We start from the raw sequence: 21,421 nt of genomic DNA on the forward strand, positions 1-21,421 counted from the left end.
AGGGCAGCTGTGAGCCTGGGGGTGAGGAGGAGCAGGGCTGGGGAGGGGGTGGGGCTCTTGTAGGAGGGGGCCCGGGTGGCCTTGTGGCAGGGCAGAGATGGACAGCAGGGCCCTCGTTGGTGCCCGAGAGGCAGATCTGCGTGGCTCCCAATGCCGGCTGCGCACACGCGTTGCTGTAGACCCGTGAGGCTGTGCGTGAGCCGGCATCGCCTCTGTGTGGTGTGGGACACCCACCCAGACCGCCCGTGCTCCTCCACGACGGCCATGGGCTCCGTCCGCAGTGGCTGGGGGACACGGTGGCTGCTGCTGATGGGTGGCTCAGGGCTCCAGTGGCGTCCCAGGACTTCTGCGCCCTGTGAATTGGGTGCCCAAGGCGAGCGGTGTGCACACCGCAGGCCCCTGCAGGCTGACTGCCGGGTTCAGCCACCTGTGCTGCTGCTGCCTGGCCAGCCGGCCGGCTCTGGGCCCGAGGCTCTCCTGCCGTACCCGGAAGGGGTGCCGGCTCACCTGCTGTACCTGGGCGCTCACCTGCCCGGCAGCTTTGCTCTCTCCACCTTTGCCCTGGATGCCCCAGCCTCCCCCTCCTGGCTGCACGAGACCCCGGCCCACTGGTGTGGCTGGCCCTGGAGGTCCTAGAAGAGAACAGAGCGCCCAGTTGGTGCTCAGCTGAGCCGGCACTTGTGTGGGAGACACAGCTGGCTGCACTCCTGGCCGCGTCCCTGGGGTGGGCAGCCTCAGTGGCCGCATCTGTGCAGTGGGACAGTGCCCCAGAGTCGTTAAGGCGACTGTGTGGAGAGGCTGGTCCTATCCAGCGGTGTGTCTTGGCTCCCGGTGTCAGCTGGACCCTGGGAGAACCCTCAGAAACAGATGTTTGCACTCAGCCTGAATGGGTGCGGCGTGCGGGGTGGCTGGCTGAACGCTGTCGTTGCTGCTGGGGCGCGGGGAGCCCTCCGGAGCAGCACACGGGTTCTGGCTTTGCTTTGTGTCGGGGCCCAGAGACACCGCCCTCTGCACACCGCCCGCGCTGATCGTCTTCCCCTCGACTTTCCAGCTCCGATCGTGACCCCTAAGCCGACCTACACGTTCAAGGTCCCCGAGATCCACTTCCCGCTGGTGGCCCAGTGCGTGCAGGCCTATTACTCGGACTTCGTGGCGCTGCTGAGCAAGGCCATGAGCTTCCTGGCGCCCGAGAACTCGCTGCTGCTGGCCAGCTACTTCTACCTGCGCGGCCTCGTGCACCTGCGGCGCGGCCAGCTGCTGAGCGCGCTGCTGGACTTCCAGAGCCTCTACAAGACGGACGTCCGCATCTTCCCGGCCGCGCTCGTCAAGGGCGTCGTGGAGGCGCTGTCGGCGTCGCAGCGCGCCCAGGCCGAGCGCACGCCCGAGCTCAGGCGGCTCCTGGGCGAGGTGCTGGACGAGCCGGGCGACGCCCCCAAGGCCGACGACCCCGTGAAGAACTTCGAGCTGCCTCGGAAGCACCTGCAGCTGGACGAGTTCGTCCGCCGGGTGCAGGAGTCGGGCATCGTGAAGGACGTCAGCGTCATTCAGCGGCTCTTCGAGGCGCTGGCCGGGGGTGAGCGCCGGCCGCCCTGGGGAGCCCGGGGCGGGGCGGGGCCAGGGAGGGGCGGGGCCGAGCCCAGGGAGGGGCGGGGTGAGGCTGAGCCGGGGAGGGGCGGGGCAGGGTGGCGGCCCTGCCCTTGGTTGGGCCCGGGCTGGGTGGCGGCCCTGCCCTTGGTTGGGGCCTGGCTGGGTGGCGGCCCTGCCCCTTGGTTGGGGCCTGGCTGGGTGGCGGCCCTGCCCTTGGTTGGGCCCGGGCTGGGTGGTGCCCCTGCCCCTTGGTTGGGCCCGGGCTGGGTGGCGGCCCTGCCCCTTGGTTGGGCCCGGGCTGGGTGGCGGCCCTGCCCCTTGGTTGGGCCCGGGCTGGGTGGCGGCCCTGCCTTGGTTGGCCCCGGGCTGGGTGGTGGCCCTGCCCTGGTTGGGCCCTGGCTGGGGAGCCTCTCTTGCCAAGGACCCCGTGGAGACTGGTAACATCATCCACAGGCCATACGAAATGGTCAACTCAAAATTCGATTTATTGGGAAGATTTAGTGAATTTGCCCGCGGTGGTGGTCTTGACGGGGCCACAACCCAGATGATTTCGTGGGGCCCCCACGGCCCTGGTGAGCCTGGCGGGGCCATGGTGCGGGTCACCTTCTGGTTGCCTCGGCAAGAAGCCCAAGGCGGCCCAGCGTCATGAAGCGAGGGGGCTGAATGGTGCCCGGGGGTCGGCCACGGTGACTGCGTTCCCGCCGGCCGTCCTGGCAGGGCGTGGACGTGTGCCCCTCCCCATGAAGCCTCCGCGCGCAGTCCCGGGGCTCCTCCAGTGCATTGAGTTCCCACCCTCAGGGAGACTTTGGGGTGCAGGGGCCAGGGGAGCTGTCCCAGGAGTGGACGTCCAGGGCACCTCGGTGGTCCCGTGGTCCCTCTGCCTCGTTCAGTTACTCTGGGTCAGGAAACAGTCCTGATTCTGGGGCTGTGTGACCCCAAATTCGCCAAAACACGCTCCGGCCAAATGACCTTGGGGTGGGACAAGGTCATAGCTTGCCCGAAGCGGAAGCTGCCATCTTAAGATGCGCTTTTGTGCGAAGGTGAACACGCTGAGGTTTTACTCAGGAGCTCGCTACTGCTCCATTGTACTGCAAAGGCTGCTGGGAATCCTGGGGGCCCACGGGCAGCTGTGGGGGGGCGCCCTCCAGGGGGCACCACTGGAGCGAGGGGGCTGGGGCTGGCTCTGAAGGGGACCCCGCTGCCTGCTGCTGCCGTGAGCCTGGGCTTGGTGGGTCGGAGACGTGTGGGTGACGGGGGAGGAGTGAGCCGTGCAGAAGCGGAGACCAGTGAGGCCTGCGCACTGTCTCCAGGGCGGCTGCAGCGGCTGTGGGTTGCATGGTGTGCGCGGGTGTGAACCAGGTGGTTGCAGGTGTGCAGAGGTGGATGTGCACAGGGAGAGTACAAATAGTGTGCACACACAGTCCATGTGTGTGCACAGTGCCTGTGGGTGTGCAGTGTCCGAGGGAGTGCAGTGTCTATGGGTGTGCATGGTTCCATGGTGCAGTGTCCATAGGTGTGCACAGTGGGTGTGAGCTCAGAGGTCTCAGTTGTGCACAGTGCGTGTGAGCGCAGTGGTCTCAGGTGTGCGAGTGGGTGTGAGCTCAGAGGTTCAGGTGTGCACAGTGGGTGTGAGCACAGTGTCCATGGTTGTGCACAACAGGTGTGCATGGGTGTCTTTGGTGTGCAGTGGTCTCTGGTGTGCACAGGGCTGGCTGAGCTCGGTGGTCTCCGGTGTGCATAGTGGGTGTGAGCTCAGAGATCTCCGGTGTGCACAGTGGGTGTGAGCTCAGTGGTCTCCGGTGTGCACAGTGGGTGTGAGCTCAGTGGTCTCCGGTGTGCACAGTGGGTGTGAGTGCAGTGGTCTCTGGTGTGCACAGGGCTGGCTGAGCTCGGTGGTCTCCGGTGTGCACAGTGGGTGTGAGTGCAGTGGTCTCCGGTGTGCACAGGGCTGGCTGAGCTCGGTGGTCTCAGTTGTGCAGTGGTCTCTGGTGTGCACAGGGCTGGCTGAGCTCGGTGGTCTCAGGTGTGCACAGGGCTGGCTGAGCCCAGTGGCGGCAGGTGCATGCTCCCGGCTGTGCAGTGTGATGTGCACAGTCCTGCCGGGGCGCGGCGGCAGTTACTGTGAGTGCTGCTTCCTGCCTGGTGGGGGTGCCCTTGGTATGCTGCACCTTGCACTTGGGGCTGTCTGCTGTCCAGAGTCGTCTCCCAGAGCCCAGGAGCCCCTTCTGTCCCGGGCCGGTGACACAGAGCCACACCCTGCGCCGCGTGGCCCCATAGCTGTGACCCTGGTGCCCAGAGCTGGGTCCTCACAGTGGCCCCCAGCCCCCCCTTTGCCTGCTTCGAGCCTCCTTGCCTGCCTGGCCCCTTAGCCTCAGCTATGCCAGGGACTACTGTGAGATGGAAGAGGTCTCCGGCCACCGCGGGTGGGACCAGGGCCGACTGCGTGCTCTCTGCCCTTTCACCTCTGACCTTCTGCCGGCTCCTCCTCCCCCCGCCGGGGGAACCTGGCTGGCACCCCCACCCATCCCCATTCTTCATCTTTGGTGGCTTCTAAGAACCACCGGGTGCGGGGAGAGACCCTCACTGCTGTTTCTTTTCTGTTCGGATCCCGGGTCTTTAAACCTTTAAAGAAAAAAAGGCACGCGCATAGCAGACGGCCGTTATAGCAGTCGGAAATGCAGTGGGCCCAGGAGACAAGCGTGGGCTCAAGACAGCGCCCCCTGGTGGGGGTTCTCACAGCATCCTGGTACGCGCACACAGGGTGAGGGCGAGCAGCTCACTGCCTCCCAGACCCCTGGTGCCCCTGGCCATCCCTGGGCTACGGGCTACAGGGTCAGCGGGGGCGTGGCCACAGGGCTGCAGGTCACAGGGTCAGTGGGGGCGTGGCCGCAGGGCTACGGGTTACAGGGTCAGCAGGGGCGTGGCCACAGGGCTACAGGTTACAGGGTCAGCAGGGGCGTGGCCACAGGGCTGCAGGTCACAGGGTCAGTGGGGGCGTGGCCACAGGGCTACGGGTTACTGGGTCAGCAGGGGCGTGGCTGTGCCTTCTGCCACCTCGGCTTCTGACCCCCACCCGGGCAGGGGAGGAGACACAGGTGCCGCCCTCCCAGGCAGGGACAGTGGGGACAGCAGACCCACAAGCACGTGGCAGCCCCACTGCGGGCCCCACGTCTGCCGGGCTCAGCTCTCCTACGCTTTCCTCCCCTGCGCCGTCCCCTGCTGATGCCTGTCTGTGTAGAGCACACAGCGTGGTTCTTGGTGCCACAGGGAAACGTGTGTGCAACTCGGCCACGCTGACGCTGTGCCCTGCGGGGGTCTCCCGGCAGTGGGGAGGGGTCTTCTGCCCCGAGTGAGCGCGGGCAGAGCCACTGCATGACATGGTGCGACTAGGGTGTGCGTCGTGCCGCGGGAGGGCCCCGTCCTCGGGAATCGGGGGCCTGGCACGGACAAGGCTTGCCGTGGTGGGGGAGCCGCGGTGTGGGGCTCCTGCCTGCAGGAGGGAGCAAATGGGCAGCACCTCCTGGGTGGGATGCAGGGCTGCTGCCCGCCGGGCGGTGCAGAGGGGCCAGGCAGGCTGGGGACACAGCGTCGCGGAGCTGGGCCAGGGCAGGGAGCCATTGGGGTGGGCTTGGCAGGCCCTGGTAGCCGAGCGGGAGCCGAGGGCTGCACAGGCGGAGGCAGAGCTGTGACGGCTGTGACTGTGGGACATCTGGGGCTGCCTCAGGTGCACTGCCTCTGTGACGTTGGTCTTGGTTGTGAGCAGTAAGAGTGGATGGCTTGCTCACAGCCAGAGAGGAACAGGCCCACCCAAGGGTGCAGGTCTGTCACCAGGGCGCCAGTCTACTCTAGGTTAACTTTGTGTTAGCACCAGGTCCCCTCGTGGCCCCCAGAGGACGTTGCCACTACAAGAGGAGCGTCCTCGGGGCGCCGGATTCTGTCCCGGTTGCCCCTCTTCCAGGCCAGCTCTCTGCTGTGGCCCGGGAGTGCAGTGGAGGATGGCCCAAGTGCTTGGGCCCTGCACCCCATGGGAGACCAGGAGAAGTACCTGGCTCCTGGCTTCGGATCAGTGCGATGCGCCGGCTGCGGCGGTCATTGGAGGGGAACCAACGGCAAAAAGGAAGACCTTTATCTCTGTCTCTCTCTCTCTCACTGTCCACTCTGCCTGTCAAAAAAAAAAAAAAAAAAAAAAAAAAAGGAGTGTCCTTGTCCCCGTGAGGCAGGCTGAAGTCCCCGTGTGGGTCGGGGGCTGCAGATCTCCCGTGCAGAGGGACCTGGGTGCTGGCGCCGTCGGCCGCCGTGGCGCTAAGCCGTCTCCCTCCCCTGTGACTCCAAGGCCACGAGAAACAGATCGAGCCCGACACGTTCAGGGACTCGCATGGCCCCCTGGGGCTGCAGGTCTCCCGTGCAGGGGGACCTGGGTGCTGGCGCCGTCGGCCGCCGTGGCGCTAAGCCGTCTCCCTCCCCTGTGACTCCAAGGCCACGAGAAACAGATCGAGCCCGACACGTTCAGGGACTCGCATGGCCCCCTGGGGCTGCAGGTCTCCCGTGCAGAGGGACCTGGGTGCTGGCGCCGTCGGCCGCCGTGGCGCTAAGCCGTCTCCCTCCCCTGTGACTCCAAGGCCAAGAGAAACAGATCGAGCCCGACACGTTCAGGGACTCGCATGGCCCCCTGGGGCTGCAGGTCTCCCGTGCAGAGGGACCTGGGTGCTGGCGCCGTCGGCCGCCGTGGCGCTAAGCCGTCTCCCTCCCCTGTGACTCCAAGGCCAAGAGAAACAGATCGAGCCCGACACGTTCAGGGACTCGCATGGCCCCCTGGGGCTGCAGGTCTCCCGTGCAGGGGGACCTGGGTGCTGGCGCCGTCGGCCGCCGTGGCGCTAAGCCGTCTCCCTCCCCTGTGACTCCAAGGCCACGAGAAACAGATCGAGCCCGACACGTTCAGGGACTCGCATGGCCCCCTGGGGCTGCAGGTCTCCCGTGCAGGGGGACCTGGGTGCTGGCGCCGTCGGCCGCCGTGGCGCTAAGCCGTCTCCCTCCCCTGTGACTCCAAGGCCACGAGAAACAGATCGAGCCCGACACGTTCAGGGACTCGCATGGCCCCCTGGGGCTGCAGGTCTCCCGTGCAGAGGGACCTGGGTGCTGGCGCCGTCGGCCGCCGTGGCGCTAAGCCGTCTCCCTCCCCTGTGACTCCAAGGCCAAGAGAAACAGATCGAGCCCGACACGTTCAGGGACTCGCATGGCCCCCTGGGGCTGCAGGTCTCCCGTGCAGAGGGACCTGGGTGCTGGCGCCGTCGGCCGCCGTGGCGCTAAGCCGTCTCCCTCCCCTGTGACTCCAAGGCCACGAGAAACAGATCGAGCCCGACACGTTCAGGGACTCGCATGGCCCCCTGGGGCTGCAGGTCTCCCGTGCAGAGGGACCTGGGTGCTGGCGCCGTCGGCCGCCGTGGCGCTAAGCCGTCTCCCTCCCCTGTGACTCCAAGGCCACGAGAAACAGATCGAGCCCGACACGTTCAGGGACTCGCATGGCCCCCTGGGGCTGCAGGTCTCCCGTGCAGGGGGACCTGGGTGCTGGCGCCGTCGGCCGCCGTGGCGCTAAGCCGTCTCCCTCCCCTGTGACTCCAAGGCCACGAGAAACAGATCGAGCCCGACACGTTCAGGGACTCGCATGGCCCCCTGGGGCTGCAGGTCTCCCGTGCAGAGGGACCTGGGTGCTGGCGCCGTCGGCCGCCGTGGCGCTAAGCCGTCTCCCTCCCCTGTGACTCCAAGGCCAAGAGAAACAGATCGAGCCCGACACGTTCAGGGACTCGCATGGCCCCCTGGGGCTGCAGGTCTCCCGTGCAGGGGGACCTGGGTGCTGGCGCCGTCGGCCGCCGTGGCGCTAAGCCGTCTCCCTCCCCTGTGACTCCAAGGCCACGAGAAACAGATCGAGCCCGACACGTTCAGGGACTTCTACAACTGCTGGAAGGAGACGGAGGCGGAGGCGCAGGAGGTCATCCTGCCCGCGGCCGTGGTGCGGCACCTGGACCGGAGCGAGTGCGTCTACAAGCTGTCGAGCGCCGTCAAGACCAACCGCGGCGTCGGCAAGATCGCCATGACCCAGAAGCGCCTGTTCCTCCTGCCGGAGGGCAGGCCCGGCTACGTGGAGATCTCCACCTTCCGGGACATAGAGGTGGGCGCCTTCCCGCGCCCCGCTTTGCTCGTACCGGGGCCGGCCGGGAAGCTCGGGGCGAGGAGCGGGCGCAGCAGGTGACATGCTCACGGCAGCGCCTGTGCGCCCACGGCTCAGCCTCTTCCTCCTCTCCCTCCTCCTCCCGTCTGCTGGGTCACGCCCCACCTTGCTGCCACAGCCAGGGCTGGGCCAGGCCAGAGCCAGGAGCCAGGAGCTCCATCTGGGCCTCTCGTCTGGGTGCGGGGGCCCAAGCATTTGGGCCGTCTTCCACTGCTGTCCCAGGATCGGAAGTGGGGCAGCCGGGACTTGAGCCGGCGCCCGTGTGCGATCCCGGTGGCAGTCAGCAGCTTAACCCATTGCAACAGCACTGAGTTTTCTTCCTTTCTTCTTCTTTTTTTAAAAGATTTATTTATTTTTGAAAGGCAGAGTTATAGAGAGAGTTAGAGAGAGAGGGAGAGAGAGAATCTTCCATGTGCTGGTTCACTGCCCAGATGGCTGCAATGACGGGCTGGGCCAGGCTGGAGCCAGGAGCCAGGAGCTTCCTCCAGGTCTCCCACGCGGGTGCAGGGGCCCAGGCACTTGGCCGTCTTCTGCTGCTCTCCCAGGTGCATTAGCGGGGAGCTGGGTCGGAAGTGGAGCAGCCGGGACTCCACCCAGTGCTCCCGCGTGGATGCCGGGGTGCAGGCGGCGGCTTCCCGCTGGGCCAGCATGCCTGGGCACGCAGCCAGCGAGTGGGCGAGGGTTCCCCTGAGACGCGGTGCTCGGAGCTCGTGGGTGTCGGCGCGCGCGCCCGGCGTCCCGTGCGGCCATGGCTCCATGGCCCGTCTCTCTCCGGTCTCTGCCCCCACAGGAGGTCCGAAGCACCACGGTGGCGTTTCTGCTTCTGCGAATCCCCACTTTGAAGATCAAGACGCTGTCCAAGAAGGAGGTGTTCGAAGCCAACCTCAAGTCTGAGTGCGGCCTCTGGCTCCTGCTGGTCAAAGAGATGTGGGCGGGGAAGCAGCTGGCCGACGACCACAAGGTCCGCCCGCCCGCCTGGCCCCTCGGGCTCCTCCGGGAGAGCCATGTGCTCTGGGTTGAGGAGCAGCGGGGGCCTCGCGGCACTGGCATGTGCCATGGGGGGAAACGGGCCCAGAGCGGGCGGTGGCCATGGGGGCCCCACCCGGCCTCCCCAACCCTCACCACGCCCCCCTCCTGGCGGCGCCCAGCGATGGGGGCAGGGTGGTCTGGGCTCGCCTTGCCTCCCCTAGGCTTCTGGGGACTTGAGGCCAGCGGTGCGGCTTTCCCAGTCACCAGGGGCCCTGTGCCCAGGTGACGGGGGGAGGGGCGGGGGACGAGGCTTTCCCAGTCATGAGTGCCCGGGTGACGGGAGGAGGGGCGGGGGAAGAGGCCCACGTCCAGGTGGCACAAGAGGAAGTCCTCAGGACACAGGCAGAGCGTGACCAGGGAGCCCTGTGGTTATGAAAGACAGGAGGGCCAGTGACCGTGGCTGCCACGTGCCTGTGGCTTAGGCCACACAGACGCCCGGGGGCTGGCTGAGCTGTGCAGTGAGGGTGGCGTGGAGCGTGGCCACGCCTGTTTGGTGACACTGCTCCCACGGCAGAGCCATGCGCTGTGCGGGGCCCACAGCCCAGCCTCCTAGAGCATGTTCGCCGACCCTGGCGCGGCCGTCCCTCGCAGGGCGGCACGTCCGCACGCGCCCCTCTGTGCCCGCTGACCTCGCCTGCGCCACCTCCCGCAGGACCCGCAGTACATCCAGCAGGCGCTGACCAACGTGCTGCTGATGGACGCCGTGGTGGGCACGCTGCAGTCACCCAAGGCCCTCGACGCCGCCTCCAAGCTGTCCTACTTCGACAAGATGAAGAACGAGAGTAAGACCCGGGGCCGCCCGCATGTGCGCTGCCTGCCTGTGCACGCATGTCTCACGGGGTCCTGTGTGCACGAACACGTGTGTGACGTGATTGTGGAGAACACGTGTCTCACGGGATCTTGTGTGCCATGTATGAACACGTGTCTCACGGGATCTTGCATGAACGTGTGTCTCGCGTGACCGCGTGTGAGTGCTGTGCTCATGGGCCTCATGCGATGTGAGGGGCTGACCGCTGTTTAACCAGAGCCATGCCCAGCTGCCCCCTGTTTTTCTGATTTCCTGATTGATCTCTGAACTCCACCCACTGTTCTCATCGGGGGGCTGCCGCGCCTCAGCCCCCGCCTGCCCACACCCAGCTCGGGGTGGATGCCGCCTTGCTCAGGAAGGTGGTGGCCGTGACTCGTGGTGGCTGTGACTCAGTGGCAAGCAGTGGAGGGGGCTCTGTGGGAGGCGCGGGGCCTGGGGCCTGGGGTCTGGGGCCTGGGGCCTGGTGCCTGGGGCCGCCAGCAGCGTCCGCCCGGCCTGCGGCGTGGCCGGCTTCCCAGGCAGGAACCGTCCGGTCTCCTTGCACGCGGAAGCCACAGGAGGAGGGGTCTCTACCACCGTGGCGGCATCGCCCTGCTCCCCAGCTGTTGGGATGGGGATGGAATGGAAGTGGAGAAGGCAGAGGGCCCTGTGTTGCCGCCGGGACGGCCTGCACCCGCCACCGTGATCACCTAGCGTACGGTCGGCACGTAGGTGACGTGGCGCGTGCGGTTGATCCGCGTCAGCAGGACGAGCCTCGTGGTGCGTGGGTGGGTTCTGCCGGGGTGTCGGCGGCCACCGCGCCGGGAGGTTTCTCGCGCGCCACTGTTAAAGGGTACCGCTTCCTGGCGGCTCAGGCGTGGACTTGAGCACGCCCCCCGCACTGCTGTCTCTGGAGAGGCGCGTTCCGGGCACGCCACAGGGACAGGACCCAGGCGCACCGGGCTTCTCATGGTAGCTGAGTCGCAGTGGGGTGTGTGCGTGGGGTCCTTCCCATAGCTGTGAACAGCCCCTCATCGGCAGGAGGGCCTGGGTGGCGTCTCCCTGTGGACGCTGGCTGTCCTGCCTCTCGGGGCATGGAGGGCCTGGGTGGCGTCTCCCTGTGGACGCTGGCTGTCCTGCCTCTCGGGGCATGGAGGGCCTGGGTGGCGTCTCCCTGTGGACGCTGGCTGTCCTGCCTCTCGGGGCATGGAGGGCCTGGGTGGCGTCTCCCTGTGGACGCTGGCTGTCCTGCCTCTCGGGGCATGGAGGGCCTGGGTGGCGTCTCCCTGTGGACGCTGGCTGTCCTGCCTCTCGGGGCATGGAGGGCCTGGGTGGCGTCTCCCTGTGGACGCTGGCTGTCCTGCCTCTCGGGGCATGGCTAGCACATTCTAGAACATCGTCCCAGGGCTGGGAAGAGCATGCCTCCGAGGTGACCGGGCTCACCGGACAGTGTGCAGGGGGAGGAGCAGCTGTCGCGCTCCCAGGGAGCGGCCCCCGAAGGCAGTGGGCAGCTGTGCGTGTGTGTGTGCGTGTGCGTGTGTCGGGGGTCCCGGGAGACTCCATGGCGGGGGCTTTCCAGTCTGGTGGGAACACCGCCCGCCCGCCCTCACACGGAGCAGCCTTGCAGGTCGTGAATTGTCCCCAAGACTCCGTGCTGGAGAAGCCGGGTGTGTGAGGCCGCGGGGTGGCGCCATGACCCCGGGTGTCGCGCTTGCTTTGCAGTGCCCATGGCGGTCCCGAAGACCACGTCGGAGACGCTGAAGCACAAGATAAACCCGTCGGCCGGGGAGACCTTGCCGCGCGCCGTGGACGTGCTGCTGTACACGCCAGGTCAGCGCCCTGCCTCCCGGCTGTGCACGCGGGGCCTGGGCGGCCGGGGGCTGCACGCGGCATGGCGGCGCCGGGTGTTCCCCACCCTGGGGGCAGCAGTCTGAGCTGACCCCGCTCCGTGGAGTTGGCCGTGTATTGACTGCAGCCGTGGCTCAGCCCACGGGAGAGGGAGCTGGGGCCGGCACCCAGGCTCGGCGTCGCAGCCCGGAGCCCTGGTCCTTGGGTCCCGCGGCGGCTGCTCTCTTGCCCGCCCCTGTCATGGCGCTAACGGGACTGCACCTTACCACGGGGACACACGCGCCGCCTTTGCTATCCTGAGGGCTGCGAGAATTTTTGTTTTTTAAAAGACTCATTTATGCATTTGAAAGCAGAGTGACAGAGAAAAAGGGAGAGACAGAGAGATCCTCCATCCGCTGGTTCGCTCCCCAAATGGCCACAACGGTTGCCAGTGGGCCAGGTGGAGGCCAGGAGCCAGGAGCTCCATCCAGGTCACCCTCGTGGGTGCAGGGGCCCAGGCACTCAGGCCGTCTTCCACAGCTTTCCCAGGCCCATGAGCTGGGAGCAGAGAGCTGGGAGCAGCCCAGCCCCTGCCTGTGTCACGTCTCCCACACCCCAAGAGTGGCGCTAGCGAGCTTGGGGAGCCTACCACGCTCCTGCTGGGTGTGGACGTGGCTGGGGCGCGGGGGCCCCTGGCTGCCGCCTGCTCTCCAGCCACACCCCTTCCCGTGCCATCTGCCCCCCCACCCCTCCCCCTGCCTGAACTCGTGCCCCAGCAGGGCGGCGTGGGGCTGTGCTTGCCCCGCAACCCCCGGCACCCGGCGCGGTGGGGCTTGGCGAATCCCTAGTGCCCAGCTGGGCTGCGGTGGCCTGTGGGCTTCCTCACACGCCTGGGCTTGCTGTCCCCGCTCAGGGCACCTCGACCCCGCGGAGAAGGTGGAAGACGCTCACCCCAAGCTGTGGTGCGCCCTGAACGAAGGAAAGGTGATCGTGTTCGACGCCTCCTCCTGGACCATCCACCAGCACTGCTTCAAAGTGGGCTCCTCCACGCTGGTGAGCGGGCGCGCGAGCCCAGGGGATCGGCCGCGCGCTGGCCTCTCGCGGTTTTACGGCATTCGAAAGGCCAGCCCTGGAGGTCTTCACCCGCTGGGTCACTCCCCAGACTCCCCAGACGGCTGGAGCCTGGGGCTCCGTCCAGGTCTCCCATGTGGGGGCCCAAGCACTTGGGCCATCTTCCGCTGCTTTCCCAGGCACAGCAGGGGGTTGGGTCGTAAGTGGAGCAGCCGGGACTTGAACCTGCATGTGTGTGGGATGCTGGCGGAGCAGGCAGCAGCCTTACCCGCTACGCCACAGCACCGGCCCCAAACGAATCAGTTTTTGTGAGCGCTTCCTGCTGCCCTAGATAATGGGCTGGGCTGCACCGACGGCCGCTGTACCTGGTCTCAGCAGCCCTCGTAGGCCATGACGCTCTCGCGGGAGGCTGCTTCCGTGTGCAACCAGCCGCGTCTCTCCCGTCCTCGTCACACGCTGCACACGTGTGGGTGAAGACACGCGAGGTCGTCCTAACACTGAGCAAAGCAGCGTAGGCTCGGTGCTCGCTGCCCAGGTTCGAGCCCTGGCTCTGCTCCCACTTCCGGCGCCCACTCATGTGCACCCTGGGAGGCAGGAGGAGGTGCCCCACACACTCCCAGCCCTGCCAACCGCAGGGGCCCTGGATGGGGTGGCTGGCGCCTGGCACAGGTGTGCAGGCCAGCGTAGCTGTCCCCACGCCCGTGTGGCTTTTCTAAGTCCCCAGGGTTTTCATCCTTATTTCAAAAAGTCTGAACATTGGGGCCGGCATTGTGCCCATAGCTGTGCGCCGATCCGAGTCCCGGCCACCCCACGTCCGCTCCCTGCTCACGCACCTGGGAAGCCAGCAGAGGACGGCCCTGGTGCTTGGCCCCTGCCTCCCACCCGCAGCCACACTGCAGCCATCTGGGGGGCAGGGAGTCCGTGGGTGGAAGATCACCGCCTCTCTCTGCCTTTCAAAAATAAACAAGTACGTCAACCTTGAAAATCAAGCCCTGGCTGGCCCCCAGCGCAGTCCCGCGGGCAGAGCCTGGGCGCTCTGCTGTCCACACACAGTGCATCCCGGTGTGTGCGGACCGGCTGCTGCTCGGGTCTACTCGTAACTCCTCAAAATAAATATTTGCGGTGCTACCCCGGGGGGCGCACGGACACGCGTGTGCACGGGGCGGCACATGCACGAGGCCGTGGCGTGCACACGTGTTCTCAGTGGGCGTCCCTGTTGCTGGGGACACTGCTGTTGGGATGACCCCGGGCACGGTGCTGGATGAACCGGCCGCGCACCTGTTCCGGCCGCTGGCTGTGCAGTCCTGGCCGACTCCACGGCGTGCGCCGGGTCAGTGATCCTCGCCCAGGTGCGCCGAGGCTGCGCCCGTCTCACCCTCCCCTCTCGACCTCGCCAGAACTGCATGGTGATGGCGGAGCAGAACCAGGTGTGGCTCGGCTCGGCGGACGCGGTCATCTACATCATCAATGTGCACAGCATGTCTTGCAACAAGCAGCTCACGGACCACCGCGCCAGCGTCACAGCTCTGGCCGTGCAGGAGGGCACGGCGGCGCCCAGGTGCGTGGCTGGGTGGGCACTTCCAGCCCCACCGAGGGGAGAGGGAGGCCCTCTCCCACGTGCCCACTTGGCGTCCCTGCCGCCAGCCCCGCCCTACACAGGACCGAGCCGTCCTGGACCTGAGGTGTCAGGCCCTTGTCCACGCTGGGCGGCGCGGGCCTCTGGCTGGGCTGGATTCCAGGCCTCTGCCCGCAAGCTCTCGGCTCATCCCTGGAGAAGCCACGAAGGTCACTCCACCCCGCTAGTCCTGCCTAGCCTGCTGTGCCAGCCCGGCCCTGGCGTCCAGCAGTGGGCCCTCTGCGTCTGTCCCCAGGGCTGTGGGACGAGCACAGATCAGAGCGCTCAGAGCAGGGACGCACGCGGGGCCGGGGCCTGGGAGCGGCAGGTGGGGCGCCGCGCTCCTGGGGACCTGGACGGGGGTTCCCCACCCTCTGTTCTTGCACATGCTGCCCGGCTGCAGGCCCAGCCTCCCCCGCCCCTCACGTGGCCCCTCTGAGACCGCAGCTCCAGGCCAGCGCGGGCTGAGGTCCCTGGGCAGAGGCCACCAGCGGATCTGGTTTCTGGGACAGAATTCTGCCCCCAGCCCTGCTGGCCGCACTCTGGGTCCTTCCCCGCCCTAGGGGTCCAGCGTGCCCCGCTCCTGGGGTCCCGTGTCCCGCAGCGGGGGACGAGCCAGGAGGCCCCTCCCTGGCCCTTACCCGTGTCAGTCACGTGGGAGCCCGGGGGCGGGCCTCAGGGGATTGGGTGCCGCTGAGCAGAGCCCTGTCCCCTGCAGTGCCATGGAGGCCGAGTGCGTCTGCCCCCCAGGTTACAGGCCTCAGGTGGGCGGGGGTCCCCTGCAGCCCACAGAGCTGCACTGTCAGCCACGTGGGCAGCCCGAAGCCCCTGTGCTGGGGGGTTCCGTCCCACACTGCAGCGAGCCGAGCCAGCGAGCCTGCTCTTGCCCCCGGGACCCCGTGTTGCTGGCCGGGAACAGTGTCTCCGGGGCTGACTGTGTGTGTCTGGCTCTCCAGTGAGGTCTACTCCTGCAGCGTGGACGGGACGGTCCTGGCGTGGAACGTGAGCACGCTGCGGGTGACCAGCCGCTTCCAGCTGCCGTGCGGGGGCCTCACGGCCATGCAGCTGCACGGCGGCCGCCTGTGGTGCTGTAAGTGCTGGGCCCCACCCCGCCCGCTCTGTGCCCAGGCCCCTCTGCCCACGGCCTGCTGCCGCCTCCACTCCCTCCCCCAGGGTTACCGTCACCTGCGCTGTCACCCCGGGGCCACAGGCGGGGCGGGCGCTTGGCCTGGGGCCCTGGTGTGTTTCTGAAGCCCAGAGCACGGGGGCTGCCTACGCTCTGCAGGCTCCTAGGCGTGTGCTGGATGACCACGTGACCGTCGCGAGTGCTGTCCTCGCCACAGAAGCCCGTTTCGCACACAGTAAAAGGCGCGAGTGCTGCGTGTCGGCAGACGTGGGCCCTGCGTCCTGGAGCCGAGTTTGCCTCCCCCACGGCGTCCCCGGCTGCGCTCCCGCGTCTGACTGTCCCCAGCCACAGGGGTGGTTTCGGGCAGCGCTGATGCGAGAGCCCCCTGTGTGGGCAGTCCTGGCCTGCGTGGAGCCGCCAGCCGGGGTTCCACGGCGGCCGCCCTGTTGCACGCCCCTGCCGGCAGGCGCAGTCTCATGGCGCTTGTTCGCCGTGGCTGCGACTCCCGTGGCCTTGGCTGTGCTGGCCGGCGGCACCGAGCGTCCCTCTGCACCTGTTCTCTGTCTCTGGAGGAACGGCCCCTCGGCCCGCTGACTCCACGCGGCTGCTGGTGTCCCCGGGCGGGAGAGCTTGTTTTCCCACTGTTCCTGTCCTTTTCTTTAAAGAGATCAGTTCGTTTTTAGAGATTAATTCAGAGGGGCCGGCGCTGTGGCTCAGTGGTTAAGTCTCCGTCTGCAGTGCCAGCATCCCATATGGGCACTGGTTCGAGTCCCGGCTGCTCCACTTTGATCCAGCTCCCTGCTAATGCACCTGGGAAAGCAGTGGAGGATGGGCCAAGTGCCTGGGTCCCTGCACCCTCGTGGGAGACCCAGATGAAGCTCCTGGCTTCAGATAGGCCCAGCTCTGGCCGTTGAGGTCATTTGGGGAGTGAACCAGTGGATGGAAGATCTCTCTCCCTGCTTCTCAAATAAATCTGAATAAAAGGTAGTCAGAGTCAGATGGCCACGAGCTCCCTCTGGGTCTCCCACATGGGTGGCAGGGACCCGAGCACTTGGCCGTCTGCTGCTGCTTTCCCAGGCCAGTAGCAGGGAGCTGGATCGAAGTGGCGCAGCCGGGACTGGAACCGTCCCTTCCCCGGCGTCACGGCCGCCGGCCCCTCACGCGGGCTCCTGGGTCCCCGCAGGCACAGGCAGCAGCATCGTGGCTGTGACGACCACCGGCTTCGTGCAGCAGGAGCTGAGGATCGATGAGATCTGCCAAGAGATGAGCACCTCCTTCCTGGGCTTCCAGCTGCTCCCCGAGGTACCCTGCTGTGTGCGTGTGAGCGCGTGCCCGGGGCCCCGGCGGCCACCCGGCGGCCTGCATGGTGACTTGCCTTGCAGCAGCAGCAGCTGTGGGCGGCCTGTGCGGGGCGCAGCGAGGTTTACGTCTGCAGCCTGGAGGACCTGACCCAGCCCCCCGAGAGGATCCCCCTGCAGGACTGCAGTGAGGTCCGCTGCATGATCAGGGTGAAGCGGCAGGTAAGCCCCCCCACCCCCCAGCCCCGGCGGTGCCTCAAGGCTGGGCGGTCCCTGGAGCTGGGAAGCCCACTCAGGGGCGGCTAGGGCGGCCAGGGCCAGGGCTGGCTCCTCCCTGTGGCTCAGCGGGAGGGATCCTGGCTCTGCCCCGCCTTTCTGGGTGGCTGCGCGGGCTCTGAGCCTCGGGGCTGGGGCAGCTCTGGGGACTTGTCCTGCCCAGGCCTCACCGAGCCTTCTCGCCCGTTAGCTCCGGGCCCAGGGGCTGCTCCTCACGCACGTGGGCGGGGCCTGGCTGTCTCCCTGGCTGGCTGATGCTTTCCCTCCGTGTTTCTCTCCCGCAGGTCTGGGTGGGGGGCAGCGGCCAGTCGCAAGGCAAAACCAAGGGGAAAATCTACGTGGTCAGCGCCGAGCGGAGGGCGGTGGAGAAGGAGCTGGTGGCGCACGCCGACGCCGTGCGGACCCTGTGCTCGGCCGAGGACAGGTACGTGCTGAGCGGCTCTGGGCCTGAGGAGGGCAAGATCGCCATCTGGAAGGTGGAGTAGGCGCCAGGACGCCGAGGAGACCAGGGCCCGAGGCCCGCCAGGTGCACCTGCCGTGGGGACCGGCGCCGTTCCCCCCGGGGCTCTTCTCGGACCAGGAGCTGCACTGCCTGTGTGACGACCTCTGTGCCGTATAGAAGGTTCCAGAACCAGGGAACCAGGGACCAGCGAAGGAGCCAGCGATGTGGCCAAGCCACGCGCGACCCGGGGCCCCCGCGCCTCGGATTTTGCCTCCACTCGAAACACTCGTCCTCGTCCTCCATCGGACTTGGGGTCAGGGCCACGGTGAACCGGGGGTGCTGTGGCCTTGCACTGACTTCCTGCCCCCCGAGGCCACTTCCTGGTCCCACAGGGCTGCCGGGGGGAGGGGATCACACTGGGGTCGGCTTTGTGAGGCCAGGGGCGGGGCCGGCCCAGGCACCTGCTGTTTCCTTTTTCACTTTTCAACGTGCGTGGACTGCCTTGGTGTGTGACTGCTGGAGACGCCGGCTGCAGGTGACTAAGCGTGCGCCCCCCAAAGCAGCCCCGTGTGCCTTGCTGCCGAGCGGCGACAGCTCCACGCTCAGTGTCTCACGAGCGGGGTTTGGGCTGTGACTGCGGACATGCACGGGGTGCCCGTGGTCGGCCGTTGCCAGCGGCCTCTGCCCGGGGGACTCGGCTGTCGCCCTGCCACGGCCGGCTCCCACCGAAGGGCTCGGGGGCTGCAGGTCCCCGGCCAGGTCCGCCCCCAGCCATCCATCATGGACCAGAACCTTGCTCACGGGAGGAGGTGGAGACCGGGAGGCCTGGCCAGCAGCCAAAGGCAGGAACCGTACCACTGTGAACGCGCGGGGGCGCTCAGGGAGCGTCTTCCGGACAGGTTCCGGAGTGCGTCCGTGACGGGCCACAGGCGAGCAGGTGCCTTCCACTGCGGGTGACGCGCTGACACCGACCGGCAGCCCAGGGCCACGTTGCACCTGCTCCGCGGGAATCCCGCCAATTCAGGGCCAGCGTGGTGACGGCTGAGATGTCACTCGACAGAGACTGGGGCGGAGCCGTGGGCCGGCTGAGACAGCTCACACGCGCCAGTCTTGCCGGGGCCCTGTCGACGGGAAAGGGGAACCGGCACCTTCGTCTTCCGTCTGTGCTTCGGCGAGGCCGCGCTGATTCGCGTGGGAGGTGCCGGGAGGAGCTGGATTCGCTCACCAGACCCAGATGCCTGCCCTGCCTCAGCGTCGCCAGATTAAACTGGAGCAGACGTGTGGATCGGGAGCCGGGATCCGGCGCGTGCTAGTGCGGTTTCGAGTCTCCAGCTTTGTTTCAAGAAGACGGCTTGCCTTGGGGCGGGCCGTGCCGGTCGGGAGCTCCCGCAGGTGCCCCGCGTGCAGCGAGAATCGCCTGGTACCCTGGGTGCAGCTCGGATGGCGGCACTGGGGACTTGGTGTCCGCTGCCAGGTGCCCCTGGGGAGACGCCGGGGCTCTGCCCCCGAGTGGCCGGGAGGGCACTGCCTGGCTCTGCAGCTGCTGGCAGGCCCCACGGCTGTGCTCCGGCTGGCGCTGCAGCACGAGCCTGGGTGTGCCTGGGACTGCAGCAGCCTTGGAGCAGGGAGGCGCCCTGGCTCCTGAGCAAGGCAGGAGGAGAAGGACCAGGTGGCAGCCCTGGGGGTGCCAGGGCTGGGGTGGAGACGCCGAGGGCACCAGGACAGCACTGCTGCACATGAGCCCGGGCTCCCACGGTGGTGGTGGCGCCAGCCCATCGTGCACAGGAGGCCACATGGTCCCTGGTCGCGGCACAGGCGGCGTGTGTCCGGCCAGCACGGCCATCTTCCCTGGCAGGAGCTCGGGTGCGGCCATGCTGTCAGCTGAACTGGGGCTTGGGGAGGGAGGCCGAGGCCCGCAGTCTCAGAGGTGACCCGGGCCGGGGCAGGCGTGCGCGCCCCGCTCACCGGCGAGGGACAGGAGTGAATCACGAGGGCCGAGGGCCGGCCACCACTGCTGTGGCTCTGCGGGTTCCCCAGGTCGGCCGGGGGGAGGCTCCGATGAGAGGGAGCTGAGCGTCACCAGTATCCCACGTGGTGGCTGCAAAATGCTGAAGTCAGACCACACCGGCAGAAGCAGGAACAAAAAGCGGGTTTAAATACAAGTAGCAGGATGGCCGACTTCTCTCCCCCTGCCTGCCGGTCATTACCAAGTGTACAGCAGGTCCCTGTGAGCGTCTCTCGGTGATGTCAGTGTCGTGTGTTCTGTACCTGTGTCTGTCAGTAATGGTAACGTATCAAGTGTTCTGTAGCTGTGAGCATGGTAGACGTGAGTGTGTCCTGTACTCTGTGCCTATGAGCGTCTGTAACACGCTTCTGCATCACGTGCTGTCCCTGTGTGCGTCGGCAGTAATGAGCTAGGTGTGTACAACTACTTCACTGTGGAATGAACTTCACACGCACACGGCCCACACGGCAGTGGAAAGGCCCGACCGTCACACGGGCCTGAGAGCTTGCGGGAAAATGTACTTTGAGAACCTGTTCATGGATTTCACACGTTTTTGCACCAAAATAAACAGCTTTTAATCCCACTTACCCAGAGTTTTTTGATGTACAGTTATGTCATCTACTGGAGATGCATTTTATTTTATTAAGATTTTTAATTATTTGTCAGGTAGAGTTATAGACAGAGACAGAAAGGTTTTCCTTCCGTTGGTTCACCCTCCAATGGCCGCTGCAGCCGGCGCACTGCGCTGATCCGATGGCAGGAGCCAGGTGCTTCTCCTGGTCTCCCATGGGGTGCAGGGCCCAAGCACTTGGGCCATCCTCCACTGCACTCCCTGGCCACAGCAGAGAGCTGGCCTGGAAGAGGGGCAACCGGGACAGAATCCAGCGCCCCGACCGGGACTAGAACCCGGGGTGCCGGGGCCGCAGGCGGAGGATTAGCCTATTGAGCTGCAGCACTGGCAAAATAATCTCTTTTAAAAAAGATTTTTACTTACATATTTGAGAGGTAGAGTTAGAGAGAGAGAGAGGTCTTCCATCTGCAGTTCACTGCCCAAATAGCCACAGCGACCAGCACTGCGCTGATCAGGAGCCAGGAGCCTCCTCCAGGTCTCCCACGTGGGTGCAGGGGCCCAAGCACTAGCAGGGGGCTGGATCGGAAGCGGAGCAGCCGGGACATGAACCGGCGCCCATATGGGATGGCAGCGCTGCAGACAGAGGCTTAGCCACAGTGCCACAGTGCTGGCCCCTAAAAAAAAATTAGTTATCTACATTTCCCTCCTAAGCACGTGGACCACAGCTTCTTTAATCTACACTTGGTAAAGGGAGGAGACCCGGCAAAGCCAGGGGTGGGTTCTGGGACGGCCTGGTCCTCGCTCCCGGCTCATCGGGAGGCAGAGGGGGAGGGGGCACAGGAGGGTGCAAAGTGTACATTTCTTTAAAAAACAAGTTTGTGAAACCGACACAGGAAGCAACAGAGACTTCCGACAAAATCTGCCCAGAGAAGCTTCCAGAACCAGCTGCCTCACGACGGCAGAGTTCCACCGACACTCGAGGAGAGGACGGTCCCGGCCGCTTCGTAGCCCTGCTGCCGCCCTGCCCCAGGCCCCGGGGAAGTGACTCGGACCGCGCCCTCAGCAGGAGCGCGCGCCCGGTGCGGAATTCCTGCACAGAACGCCCCATTGCACACGGTCGGTCAATGTCCTGAGTGGGGGGCCGGAGACGGGAACCTAACAGTCCACTGCGAGCGGGCGGCGCCGCGGGGTTCCAGGCCTGACGCTCACCCTGGGAGGAGCAGGTGGCCCGGGGCCTGGGCCCCTGCCGCTCTGGGGAGACCCAGCGTGGGCGCCAAGCTCCTGGCTTCGGCCTCAGCGATCCACCTGTGGCTGTCGTGGGCATTTGGGGCGTGAACTCACAGATGGAAGATCCTCCCCCCTCCCACCTTTTAAATAAATAAAATTGTTTAAAAACTTAAAGGTTGATAACTGCTGGGTGCAGCTGCACGGCGTCTGACAATTCTGTGCTCACAGATGGGTGTGAAGTCCAAGTCCTAGAAATACGTACGGGGGCCTCTGTGTAACCCTGGCTGGTCGACCAGTTGTTTTCAAAAGAGAGCCCAAAGACAAGGCTCTAGCT

General features: G+C 66.4%; 1 protein-coding gene across 5 annotated transcripts in view; it reads left to right on the forward strand.

Moving 5' to 3' along the window:
- The window catches only part of DENND3 (DENN domain containing 3), a 49,126-nt gene extending 29,254 nt beyond the window's left edge, over positions 1–19,872 (forward strand). The window contains exons 13-23 of one of the 5 annotated variants that reach the window (XM_070075867.2): positions 1,052–1,573; positions 7,494–7,753; positions 8,604–8,774; positions 9,495–9,624; positions 11,352–11,459; positions 12,370–12,509; positions 13,925–14,085; positions 15,099–15,232; positions 16,452–16,570; positions 16,651–16,788; positions 17,127–19,872. In XM_070075867.2, the coding sequence (XP_069931968.2) occupies positions 1,052–1,573; positions 7,494–7,753; positions 8,604–8,774; positions 9,495–9,624; positions 11,352–11,459; positions 12,370–12,509; positions 13,925–14,085; positions 15,099–15,232; positions 16,452–16,570; positions 16,651–16,788; positions 17,127–17,327 (2,084 nt within the window). In that variant the 3' untranslated portion in view covers positions 17,328–19,872. Of the gene's footprint in view, positions 1–1,051; positions 1,574–5,920; positions 6,075–6,206; positions 6,362–7,493; positions 7,754–8,603; positions 8,775–9,494; positions 9,625–11,351; positions 11,460–12,369; positions 12,510–13,924; positions 14,086–15,098; positions 15,233–15,427; positions 15,570–16,451; positions 16,571–16,650; positions 16,789–17,126 lie in introns of those variants that run through there. The other 4 variants (XM_089335794.1, XM_089335795.1, XM_089335796.1 and 1 more) reach the window with 4 other exon arrangements.
- Positions 19,873–21,421: the final 1,549 nt, after the last annotated feature.

The sequence above is a fragment of the Oryctolagus cuniculus genome, chromosome 6 (genome assembly GCF_051225735.1).
Source record: "Oryctolagus cuniculus isolate XC-2025 breed Fujian yellow rabbit chromosome 6, ASM5122573v1, whole genome shotgun sequence".
NCBI lineage: Eukaryota > Metazoa > Chordata > Mammalia > Lagomorpha > Leporidae > Oryctolagus > Oryctolagus cuniculus.